This window comes from Polypterus senegalus, chromosome 5 (genome assembly GCF_016835505.1).
Source record: "Polypterus senegalus isolate Bchr_013 chromosome 5, ASM1683550v1, whole genome shotgun sequence".
Taxonomy (NCBI): Eukaryota; Metazoa; Chordata; class Cladistia; order Polypteriformes; family Polypteridae; genus Polypterus; species Polypterus senegalus.
This window is the reverse complement of record NC_053158.1, coordinates 115,156,604-115,170,242: the sequence shown is the minus strand read 5'-3', so window position 1 is coordinate 115,170,242 and position 13,639 is coordinate 115,156,604. Positions and strand designations below refer to the sequence as shown.

Below are 13,639 nucleotides of genomic sequence, written 5' to 3'. Positions count from 1 at the left end.
TTTTATTGTTGCTGCCCTCACAGGCTCCTGTGGAGCACATGTTCAATTTGGACATTTCCAATGAGGTCCACCCACTTATGGCACCACTCCACATATGCTGTAGTCCAGATGGAATAAGAAGAATATCTCTGTAAACAGCTAATGATTACTTTATTTTCAACACAATTACATTTTGTAATTGAGAATTAAATTTATGCCCTGCTCGGGGTTTGTTTCCTGCCTTGTGCCCTGTGTTGGCTGGGATTGGCTCCAGCAGACCCCCGTGACCCTGTAGTTGGATAATGGATGGATGGAATTACATTTACATTTTTTTGGTTCAGGAAGTCTTTTTCCCCCAGGAATCCTACTATGTTTTCCAAAGCCACAGAATTTTCACATTCTTTGACTGGCAAAGTTGTCAAAATGCAAGTGAAAAAGCTGCATGCAATCTTGATTAGCCTCGTGGTGTATGGCTGCCAGTCTGATAGAATAAAAGAAGCGCCCACTCCCTGGAAATAATTCTTTGTGGCCCACCCTTAAACTGGAAACTGCAGATAACGTTGCCTCTCTTGAACTCCCTGATACTGTCCAGAAAGACTTGAATTGCATTAAGTTGGTCACAGTCTGCAAGCAAATGACAGATTACTTATGAAGAGGCATACTTACATTATTATTGTATTAAATGCATTGTTCTAACACAGTATTATTTTCATCTTTTATATCTGGAAAAACAACTAATACTGACATTGTGTACACTGATACACTGAATATTACTAGAAGGCTATTTACAGCACCGGGTCTGTAATATTGTTTCCATGGCATTAACTGGACTCAATGCGACTAAAAGTTCAAACACACTGAAAAGACATAAAGACAATAACTACTTTAGTGTTGACAACTGTTGGTAATGCCAAGCTCTCTGTGATTTCTCTTCATGCATTACTGTGTCCTAATGCTATAGCTAGAATTTAGCAGATGTAAAGAGACAGGGAGAGAAAAAGAGTTGAAAGGGAAAAAGAAGGTAAGGAGGGAGAAGAGGGATGGTGAGATGCAGGTGCTTTTGCATATGTACAAACAAAGGTGAAATTCAAAACACTTTTTTTGTATTTTTTTTAGCTTTTTTGTTTTTAAAACATTTTGGATGCAAATCAGCCACAAAGTTTGTCTTCACCTTAGTAACTATAATGAATTGTCAATAAATAAATACATAAATAAATAAAGGGAATAGGTTCAGAGTTTTTTCTTCAAATTTATTTCTGCCCTAAACAAAGTTTGTCCCATCTCTATTCAGCCAGAAAACCGTTCCTCGTGATTCACCCTTCTACATGCGGTCGAAAAACCACAAAATCTTTTATCCAAGCTGCTTGGAATGTCTGCACACTCATGGATTTCAGCAATACCAACCGTCCACCTTGGAGAACAGCCTTCATAGCTTCAGGACTACAATGCTACAAGGTGAACATCTGTCCCCTCAGTGAGTTGAGTTGTTGATCAAGGATTCATCATTTTCTTCTGGAAAGGCCAACCAAAGGCGGAGATGTGGATTCATGGAATTGGCTTCACTATTCACAGAGCTCTGTGTACAAGCATATTAATAGAGAGGCTGGAGTCAGTGCTTCAATAACCACCACGCACAGACGTATGCAAGACATGGGTTTCAGCTGTCACATTCCTTGTGTCAAGCCACTCTTGAACAAGAGACAGCGTCAGAAGTGTCTCAAATGGGCTAAAGACAAAAAGGACTGGACTGCTGCTGAGTGGTCCAAAGTTATGTTCTCTGATGAAAGTAAATTTTGCATTTCCTTTGGAAATCAAGGTCCCAGCGTCTGGAGAAAGAGAGGAGAGGCACAGAATCCACGTTGCTTGAGGTTCAGTGTAAAGTTTCCACAGTCAGTGATGGTTTGGGGTGCCATGTCATCTGCTGGTGTTGGACCATTGTGTTTTCTGAGGTCCAAGGGCAACGCAGCCGTCTACCAGGAAGTTTTAGAGCACTTCATGCTTCCTGCTGCTGACGATCTTTATGGAGATGCAGATTTCATTTTCCAACAGGACCTGACACCTGCACACAGTGCCAAAGCTACCAGTACCTGGTTTAAGGACCATGGTATCCTTGTTCTTGATTGGCCAGCAAACTCGCCTGACCTTAACCCCATAGAAAAACTATGGGGTATTGTGAAGAGGAAGATGCAATATGCCAGACCCAACAATTCAGAAGAGCTGAAGGCCACTATCAGAGCAACGTGGGCTCTCATAACACCTGAGCAGTGCCACAGACTGATTGACTCCATGCCACGTTGCATTGCTGCAGTAATCCAGGCCAAAGGAGCCCCAACTAAATATTGAGTGCTGTACATGCTCATACTTTTCATGTTCATACCTTTCAGTTGGCCAACATTTCTAAAAATCCTTTTTTTGCATTGGTCTTGATTGATATTCTAATTTTCCGAGATACTGATTTTGGGACTTTCGTTAGTTATGAGTTATCATCAAAATTAAAAGAAATAAACATTTCAAATACATCAGTCTGTGTGTAATGAATGAATCTAATATACAAGTTTCACTTTTTGAATGGAATTACTGAAATAAATCAACTTTGTCATGATATTCTAATTTTATGACCAGCACCTGTATATGAATGTCTGTTGCTATGATCCCAAGGTTGTCTTGATCACATGAATGATGTGAGGAGTAGAATGCTGGACAAACCATAGACTTGTCTGGTTCATCCTCCGCACTGTACTTAGACCACCGACTAGAAGACAATCCAACAAGCCACACCACAATATTGCATCCCTTGCAGGAATTGACACCAGAAACGCATGGACAAGCCATCTTCATACCCAGTTTGAACACATCTAGATCCCAACCACAGATGCTGACTTCATAACTACCAATCCTGATATTGATGAACTGTGGATTCACATCCCTGCAGTCCTTCTCTAACAAAGCCCTTGCATTCTCCAAGAGGAAAAGTCCAGACTGGTTCTGAGGTCATAGACAAGATTCTCCCACTCCTAGAGGCCAAGAATGCAGCATTTCTAGCTTATCTTGAAAATATGTCATAAGCTTCCCTCCTGCCAAAGTGGAAAAAAACACAATGTAGGCTCAGTGAAATCCAAAACAACTGGTGGGTTAACAAGGCCACTGAAATCCAATGCTACGCTGATGAAAACAAGACTTATGAGTTCTACAATGACATCAATGAAATTTAGGGCCCTTCTCGACATAATGTAGCTCCAGCTCAGACTGCAGATGGTGAGACACTGCTCAAAGACAAACACTAAATCTTGGATATTTGGGCAAGGCACTTTTGGGAACTGTTGAACCAAATGAACCCAGCGAATCCTTCAGTCCTTGAGAAGATCCCCACACTCTCCCAGGTCCCCAAACTAGATGAGATGGACAAGAAAATACAACAGTTCGGTACTTTACAGTCATCATTGCTCTCTGCTACTAGATGAATTAAACTAACAAAGTTACCAGCAATTGATCAGCTGCCCCATGGTCCTTTATTATGAAGTCTATCAGTTTTCTAGGTTGAGCCCACCTAGAAGCCCTGCCTGTCTCCACAACTGCAAAACCTCTTACTCTGGAGTCAAGTCAGCAGCCCTGTTACAGCCACACAGCTAGGGCTATCTGTCATACTGTAAACACACACACACACAAACAATAAATACAGTTATCATATATAGTATTTGTCTTTTGCAAGCCAAGTTTTGAACCACAATATTTTTTTAAGAAAAGTGCACACATTGGAATAAAAGTAAACTGGGACAACTGACACTGTGGTTCACCACAAAAACTCCACTTTGAGGTTATCTCTGTACTTTACTGGTACACATCTGTTATCTATTATCTGAGTATTAAGATTATACCAATCTGGATAAAAGCACTAGTTAAGGAAATATGTTAGCCACAGAAAAGCTTTGCAGGTATTTTTATGCTAATCAACAAAATAACCAATCTGACACTACCCCAAGTGACAGTTGTTCCTTGACAAAGCTTAGCTTATGACAATCCTTCCTACCATGTTGAATTTTTTAAGTCAAACCAAGTATGAAATTAAATTGGTTAAACAAGGTTTACAATAATACCTAGACAAGTTGTACCTCTTCTAATTACTTCCCCAATCGGCAATCAAATGGGCAAAAAAAGACAAACAGTAGATAAGTTACTAAAAGTTATTATATATATTAATGAAAAGAAGTGAAACAAAATGCCAGAAAGTATAAATGTCTCACCTCCCACTCCCCCTCACCTAACACACACAACCCCACAAGTGAATGGTGGAATATTATAATAATCAGTGCAGCAATAAATATACAGAGTAAACAAACACAAAACAGATATGATGCACATGAAAATATAACAGAGGAAAAGACCAGGAAATCATCCGGAGAATGATTAACAATATTCAACTTGAACAGGTTACAAACTGTCCAGCGGTAAATGCGATGTGAAAGCACTTGATTCTTTACTCCTTTCCCAAAATAAAAGGAAACTGTCTCACCATATGGTCTTTGGCGTGTCCTGTTACTACTGAACTCCGGAGTTTTGTGAGAATGGAGAAATTGTTACAGGTCCGACATTGAGAGCAGCAAACTGTGGAAAGGTGCGTGATGACCCAGATCAGCATTTCTCTGTGTTTTGATTTGTTTCTGTGTTGTGTTCTGGTTTCTATCCTTTTCCTCCTCTATCTCCTTTCCTTCTCTCCCTCCTCTCTTTTAAAAAATGAAAAACTGGATGGACTTGATAGGTGGACAGAAAAATTACCTTGAGGGGTCCCTGTCCTGCAGCGTTCTTTTTTCCCCCTTTGTTTTCAGGGGAACAACATTTACACAGACGCATCATAGACTACATAAACGGGACAATGCTACGAACGATGCGACTCAGCACAATACATTTAAGACGACGTTAATCATGTAGCACCGCTATAAGCGGATATGGCTATAGCCTTATTCACATACTGTAAGTAAGCACTGGTGCAGTAGTTAGGAGCTGCTTTATATGTTCAAAAGCTGTTGTAATTCTAAACACAAGTGTTTGTTTCTTTCAGAAGTTCATACAGGGGAAGCCCCACTGTCAAAAGGTTGGGAATGAATAGTTCACCATACCCAGAATTCTTTTCAACTCCTGTATACCTCTCAGTGGTGGCAATTGTAGAACAGCTTCCACATTACTGGGATCCGGCCTGATCCCTGATCGGTCAATGAGTTGTCCAAGGAACCTCAACTATCCATTCTCTGGAGCTCATTCTTTACTTTCTGTAGCATAGGTAGTGGTATGCACCATGCTGCATGTATTGCACATGGCTGTGCATTGTCTTTCAGCTGTATTCTCACATGTTCAGCCTTTAATGTACCATGCTCACTGTATTCCAGCTGGCGTCCTCCAATGCTCACAGCTTCATCCACACTTCTCAATAGATTCAACCGATGTGGAGCCCACTAATAACTTGATAGACCATTACTCTGCTGACCCATCTGCTTTACTCAACACACCTAGGAAATATGTTGGTGTTTGCTCTGTAACTTTGCTCACAGCCTTCCTGTTCATACACACTCTACTCCAATGTCCTACTTTATTGCATGAGTTGCATGTGGATTTATTGTCTGGGCAGTATTCATCTTTGTTATGACGCGTTTTCCCACAGTTACTGCACTGTCTGTCGTTTCCTCCGTGTTGGCTACTTATTCCCCTATTTTGGTTACCATAGTGTTTGAATTTCTTGCTGCGCATTAGTGTGACTTCAGGTATCATTCTCGCTGCACGCTGATTTGAGAAGCAACCTTTTCTGACTGACTGATCTTCTCAATGGACAGCGGCAACAACAGGTCCTTTGTCAGCTGCAGCTTACACAAAACATATTTATCGAGTATTCCGACAACTATCTGGTCGCAGATATATTATTCACTACTCATGCCAAAGTTACAGTGCTCCGACAGTCCATATAAAGCTCTGATGAAAGTCTCGACATTTTCCCCAAGCCAGTTCATTCATTGGTGAAAGCATGTGCATTCATGTATCACATTCGTTCTCGACAGAAAATAGTTGTTAAACTTTCTCAAAACAAAGTCATTTCAGTGTGGTTCTTCCACAAAAACAAAAGATTTTTAAACATTTTCCACCTTGCTCCCCATGGCATAAATTAAGCTGCTCACCTGGATGTCACCATTTTCCTTGTTTAGCTTAGTGGCAGTCGTAAATCTTGCAAAAAGTTGTTTCCAATCTGGCTACTCTCCCAGCTTGTTGAAGGAGTTCATTGGAGGATTAGACTTTGCCATGACTCTCTTCCTTCAATTCTGACACCATGTGAAATGACCGTGGAGGCTTCAATTAACTTTAACAACGTTTAATAACCAACTGCAACACATTACAACACATGCACTTGACTGTGTGCCATGCAGCATAACAAAATGTGCTTTTTTCTAGACTTTACATGCGTCTGCTTATGCTTCACCTTGAGTTCATCTTTAATCACTTCCCCCTAGCTGTTGTAAAACACGTAGTGAATACACAGTGTTCCTTCAAACTACTATACATGAAAACATACTGGAGCTTCAGTAGAGATCACAGACATTGCCAGAATTGAGATATACACTTGAAGCTGAAACTAAGCAGATTTTCAGACTATAAAAAGATCTCTTTTATAAGTCACATGAAGTCTTATGTAAGAACAAAAAAAGATTGTTGCTCATGAGGAATAAATGAGAGGGAGAAGACAATACTGTTTATTTTTTTAGCACAGTCTTATTTGTGTCTAGGAGAAATAGTATAGAAATAATTGAGATCTCTGGACAGTTTTTTGTTCCTCTGGAATGAACCTTTTTCCTGTAGGAAAGTTTTTTACAGAAATTTTGGAAATGACAATGTTAAAAGGTCAGTCTAATTTACTGTCTTCCCCTTTCAAAAACAGAAGTGCAACACAGCGTGACAGCTGTCAGCTGTTGATTGGTTTTCCAAAGACTGTATTGTTAGATAAGTTTATGTTGCTAACTATAGAGGCAAGAGAACTTTCCGTAGAATCTGTTCATGTGTAGTTTAACATGTGTTATGTATTTTTTAATTACAACATTTGTTTTGATTTTTTTTGTATTTTTTAAATTACATAAAATACATCATTTTAGCATTCTAATCAGATATCCCATTATGATTGTTTAAATTAATTTTATTAAGTAAAACAAAGAAATTTAAAATTGAAGAGTATAGCCAGTGTGGCAGATGGCTGGGACACCCTTTGGCACTGAATCCTGGAGAACAGACATGGGCTGCACACTACGTCCCCCAGAATGCTTGGTGGCAGCCCCCCGGGTTGCATCAGGGCCACAATCATGGAACACCACAGTTCAGCCCTGTTGGGCTCCATGGCCACCACCAGGGGGAGCTGCATTGCTTCCTGAGCCTGTGTGGGCTGTGATGCAGCCACACCAGGAAGTGCAGCCTGAATTAGGTCAATCATCACCTGGAGCACTTCCAGGTGGGCTATAAAAGGAGCCAGTGGTCCCCATACAACCCAGGGGACTGCCACCAAGTGTTCTGGGGGATGTAGTGTGCAGCCCATTTCTTCTCCCTCGGATTCAGTGCCAAAGGGGCATCCTGGCAGCTCATCAGTAGTTTCACATTTGGAATTTTTTACAGGCAGTTACAGTCTGCTCAACCTTGATTTAATCCACAACCATGGGTGAGAAAGAGCTGACCCATTAGATTCAGACTCAAGGTTTTTTGTTTCTAGAGTATTTCACCTCTGTTAAAGTTAAAAATTTGACACAGTTAATTAAACAAGAGAAAACTAGACTTTTGGTAGGCTTTTTACTACCGGTAGCTACTTAGAGTTCTAATATATTTTAGCCTAGGTAAATCAGTTTTATGATACCAAACTATTAAGATGTCCAATGTTGTGCTGACTTGCTTGTTGTTGCCACACAGTCCTTTGTTGATGTCTGTAGCAAGGTGTTGTCTTCTCCACCTTGTTTTGGTTAATAGGCTCTTTGTCATGTCCTCAGAAGCTGTACAGGGAAAAATGTGATTCAGTTTGGCACACGATTTTGCATGCTATGATTACCTTTTTCAGGGTATGCTTCTCAGTCTTTTTAGACTGGGCTTAGTCAATGGTACAGAGCTTGAACTAGAAGGTTGGATGTTGTGACTTTCCCTTGGGTCTTTACAGAGATTTCAGAGTGTCCAGCTCCAAGAACTGTAGGTAGAGGAAAAATATTCGGTCCTAAAGAAAAAATGGGTGAGTGTCCTCAGTCCAAAGAGAGAGTTTTCAATCTTCCCGGAAAAAATAAAAAGATATATTCATCTACGATTTAAGGGAAAGTTTAGCCTTTGCCGATTGGATAAAAGACAGCTTACTGTTACAAGTTTTTGCCTTTGTATTCCTTTTAGCAGCTATAGCAAATTTTATCCATGGCAGAATTTAATATAAAAAATGCATTATTTCTGGTCTAAAAATAAGACATTTGATTGTTGCTTGACACACCTAAACTTAAAGCTCAAATATTTACTTTTAACAATAAAAAGAAAACCTCTGATATATGACAAGACAAGACAAGATTGTACTCATTCACTGTTTGAGTCACAAAATGAAAAGAGAGAGTTTTCAGAGTCACACTTGGTGAGACAATTTCAGGTCACAAGATTTAGTTTGTGATAAAATATAACTATTTATAGATTTTCTTTTGGAGTAAATAGTTATGAAAAAGTACTTACCTTGGACAGAAGATGAAGTGCACAGTACATAAATGGAGTGTTATTTTGCCAGCATACAGAAAAGCAATAAGATAATGGAAGGTCCGAATAAAAAGTTACAAGACTTGCCAGAGGTTGAGAGTGAGAAATCACAAATCATATTAGAGGGGCTGTCTTGATGAGCTGTTTACTTGTTTCTTTTGCAAATAGTTTGCAAAGATCTTTAATTCTTTTTTCTTGGTTTTTATTTGGAAGAAAGAAGAAACATAATCATATAGCACTACAGTCACCAGCAGAAAAAAGGTGTCAAATGCAGGGGAAAAACTGCGAAAATATGTATCTCTGAATTTGTCAGAGGCAATTCAAAGCTTGTGTTGGCAGTTACAGTAAGGCAGAAAATGCTGTATAGAATAGTTTGCAGAATTAGGTGATAATATAATTTAAAATTTTCAACAAAAAAAAAAAATAACCTAAAAGGTAGATTTTACTACTGACTTTCACACTAGAGAGCAGCATGGAAGCGATATTTTAATCCCACTTCTATTCATATTGTGCTAGAATCAGCACATAAAAAGTTCAGTCAAGCCTGCTCTACCCCTTCCTATATACTCTAGTTTCAGCAATAGTTCCTTGCACTCTCTTTACCAGCTAAACCCTAAGATTAAATCTATTATCTGCAGCAGACCTGTTACTGTCTTGGATGTAGCTCATAACAAAGGATAAGCAACAGTCTACTGCAAGGGAAAAGTCTAGTGTGGAACTTAACAGCAGAATACATTTTATAACTGAGTTCAGGGTGGGTGCATCATAGAGTCTAGAATCACTAAAGGACAGTAAGGTGCACACGCAAGACTGCCCATGCAAATAAAGCAACACTTTCCTTTTACTGAAAAAAAAAGAGTTTATTGATTACTAACTCTCAGCATACATATTTTACCCCAGCATGAGAGAATCTCTGTGTGAAACAACAAAGACCATCTGTAGTCCAGCTGGTAATCAGAATGTGTGACCAAACTGTAAAAGACCTTGAGAATGAAACATAAAGCACACTCTTTCACCACATAGTCAATTGAAAATCTCTCTGTGGGCACTAAATACCTTAGAACATATCATTACATACATCCCTTGATGAGACCAGAACCAGACAAAATAATAAATACTTTTACTGCATATTTGGTTCCTAGGCTAATTCCGCTTGCAACCTTATAGCCAAGGTAAAGCCAATAAATATATTATAGAATATGTATTTCTGGTTGTTGGTAAACTGTATTTATTACTTAAGTTTCAAGTCACAACTTGTATACTTTTATGTTTCCGTTTTAAAAATTTAACAGAAATGCTAAATTTGTGAGTGTGCAGGCTCTTTCCTTTTAGCTCCTAGCAACTGACACTAGCCACAAAGAATCTTCAAACTGTGTATATCATCCATAAACAAACACATACACACATATTACTTTGCGCTCACGCTGTGATGAGAAACATAGCTGTTCCGAAGCAAGCAGACAGTGAGAATCCTGTGAACTGGTCAAAGATTTAATAATTTAACTGGCTAAAAGACAAAAACATTTTACAAACCCATTTAAAAGTTAGTATCAAATAAATAGTGATTGCCTCAGTAATTCTTAGATAAGACATAAACAGAGAGAATTAACAAATTTGTGCTCTTGTTTGTTTATTATACTGTATCTGTGTATACATGCTTATATCCATATGCTACGTCATGCTGTAAATTAACTTATTATTAAAAACAAGTGTATATCAGTTATTTGTTGAAAAACTACAAAAATGAGGAAGTGTGTTGATGTGTATTTTATGAATTGTACTCTTAAACTAAAATGAATTTCTCCCTCCACATAATTCTGGTATTCTTGCTTGGATGTGAGCAAGAGACTCACATTAGCAATGTCCAAGATCTGAAGATGAAAAATAGCTGTGGATCCCAATATGTCCTTGATAGAAGGTAGGACAGGATAATTATTTAACTACAAAGAACATATTGACTGCTTCTCAAATCACTTAGACTTAAGGCTGATTTCAATTATCATTGTATTTAGCTGATCCCTTTATTCAAAAGGATTGTGCAAGTTCAGGATACATTATTCTTCCATGACACTCTTACCCTTGCTATTACTGCTGTACTCATACCACCACACACACCATGTCACCTCAGTGGTTATGTATTTGAAAGCATTCATATATTCACTGGAGAGTGGCAACATTCTCCCTTTTGATTGAAAAATGTAAGAAAGAATTTAATTGTGTTCACTACTTTTAAAAGAGTTTAAGTGTAGAGAAAAGCCAAGCAAAATGACACCTTTTATTGGCTAACTAAAAAGATTACACAATATTAGTTAGCCAATAAAAGGTGTCATTTTGCTTGGCTTTTGTCTACATTCATAACAGCTAACATAGTACAACACCCTAGTACTAAAGAGTTTAAGGTTATTTTCACACTTGGAGCATAGGCAGTCTAACAGACGTGTGTGGGGTTTCTCAGTAAGGCTGAGTCCAGAATGGAACCTTATGATTTAAGGTTCAATGTCTTAGCAACCTTACCATAATGTATAACGTTTGCAGCACTTTGGCAAGCACAGTAATCATTTACATGAGCTGTATTTGTTAAACATAGTTTCACAGCCAGAACTTTCAAACAAGGGCTTCTGGATACAAACCTGAAGTTCAAACAGATTGTAATAACACTGTAAATTTTGTTTTTTGTGACTTCAAACTAACTTTATATATATTTTTTTTGCTTATCCTCTTCATATCAAATACACATAACAAATAAAATCCATGTTAAAACTAAAAAAAAATATGCTTGCAGTCATAATATGTTTTTGCACTTTTGTCAAGGTGCATATTTGCAGTTTTAAAAGTAATACATCTTGATGAATTCATATAAACAAAAAGGCTGACAATTAGAAAAGGTGGAAAATTATTACAGCCGTTTGTGTAATCAATCATTCATCCAGCAGAGGGCAATATAGCGGGAGGACCACATGTTGTTGAATGGGTGTTTTTGGAGAAAGAGAGTAGGGATTTTTTTTTTTTTTTAAAGAGATAAAGCATTATGGGATAGATAATGGTTGCTCTTTTATTCTTCGCTGTTCAGCATTGGTATTAAGTGCCTGACGTGTTTGTGAACTGGAAAAAATGATTACCTGTTTCTTGTCCCGTGTGTATAGAAGAGCTCTTTTATATGACATCTGCCGTAGAAGTCTATTTCGAGTTTACAGGCGGGCAGCAAGTTATAGCTGTTATGAGCTGACCCATCGCCAGTTGTTAAGCCTGCGTGGTGAGGACACCATAGTTTTTTTGCAGGGTTTGATCACCAACGACGCAGAACAGTTGAATAACACCTGCGAATGCCGTACGCTGTATGCACACCTATTAAATGTTCAGGGTAGGACCCTCTTTGACGTGCTTCTGTACAGGTGAGTATGGTTAGTTATAGCTGATCGGTAACATACAGCTGTTTATAAATGTGGACGTCTAAAAGTTATGCATACCTAGCACCTTAACAGTTCACGACATACGTTGTTGGTTGTTAATGTTTAAAACATTTTTGAAGCAAAACGGTGGCGTAGTAGCCTAGCGGCGTCGCCTCTACTGGGACTTGCTTGTATTTCCTGCCCTTATCATTTAGTAAAAAATTAAAAGTTCCTTATCAGTAGCCAGGATTTACAGAAGTCAATACGTACCACGGTACAGAGACGTCACGTTCAGGGTCTTTTTTTTCCTGCGGCTCCTCAGGTTCAGTTTGCGAAGTTGAGCAGTTTGGACCAGTCGCAGAGCCAGGGAATTACAGGGTAAACGTTTTGCACCAGCGCAATATTAGTTTATTTGGATGGTGTTGATAGTTTGGGGTTCAGAATTGCTCAGGTATGTATGAGTGAGTGTATCCCAAAAATGGACTTTGCGCCCAAAGCTACGGTACCGTGTTGGTACATTGTCTTAAACAACGAATGGAAGTTTTTTTTTTTTTTGCAGCGTTTCAAGTGTGATATTGTAATATATGCGGGATCTTGTCACGTGATGCGTCCGCGTCACTTACCTCCCGTCATCGTAAACAAACACGTTAATGCAACCTGATTTGCTTTTAACACATTTTTTTTAAAATCCCAACAAATAGCAAATGCTTTCTTCAGCTTATCGTGATTTATGTTTGAAACAATAATAAAACATAAGCTCTACAAATACTTACTAAAAATATATAGTACTATTATATTGCGACAGTAATAGTACTGTTTTGAAATATATTTATATAACGTGGTTGGATAATGTATATATGGATTTTTTTTCCCTTCCGTTATAACTGGGTGTTTTGTTCGGGCTAATCCACTTAAGGGTTGGAGGTTTACTGAACCAAGCCCTGCACCATAGGATGCAAGAATCGGCTCTGGACTATTCTACCTATTTTTTTGGTAAATTGTAAATATTATCTTATTCCTACCTTATACTATATGAAGAGAACATAATTCATTTTTATTTTGTGAGTATGGTGCCTTTAATATTTTAGGAATATTTTTTCATGCACTTTAGGTCCATAAAAATTAAGCAAAGCATGAATTCATATATTAATATGATTTTTTTTGAAGATCTTAAAATTATTTTGTTTTTCGTACAGTTTTTTTGTGCACTGATACTGTAAGTCTGTCGGGATAGAATGTAATATATACATGAGCATGATATATTAGTAGTTTTAAAGAAAAAAAAAATCTTAAACTTGTATTTTGTATTGAGGTTAATTGCATATTGTACAAACTTCTTGTTCATATGCTGTAGTTCATTCTGTGTTATTCAAATGTAAAATATTTAGCCCAGAATATTAGCCTTTTTATGTTATAATCTTGTATAGCTGTTTTAATGATGTCTAAAAATTAAGACATGCATTGCATTTTGGTACTCAAGGTTATCAGTAGTGCAGACTTTCTAGCCATGATAATTCACAATATGCTCTTTTAGAATG

General features: G+C 38.1%; 1 protein-coding gene across 4 annotated transcripts in view; it reads left to right on the top strand.

The window, feature by feature from the left end:
- The first annotated feature begins 11,643 nt into the window (after positions 1–11,643).
- The window catches only part of iba57 (iron-sulfur cluster assembly factor IBA57), a 32,315-nt gene continuing 30,319 nt past the window's right edge, over positions 11,644–13,639 (top strand). The window contains exon 1 of one of the 4 annotated variants that reach the window (XM_039753248.1): positions 11,644–12,104. In XM_039753248.1, coding sequence (XP_039609182.1) covers positions 11,824–12,104 — 281 coding nt within the window. In that variant the 5' untranslated portion in view covers positions 11,644–11,823. Of the gene's footprint in view, positions 12,105–12,439; positions 12,553–13,639 lie in introns of those variants that run through there. The other 3 variants (XR_005633747.1, XR_005633746.1, XM_039753249.1) reach the window with 3 other exon arrangements.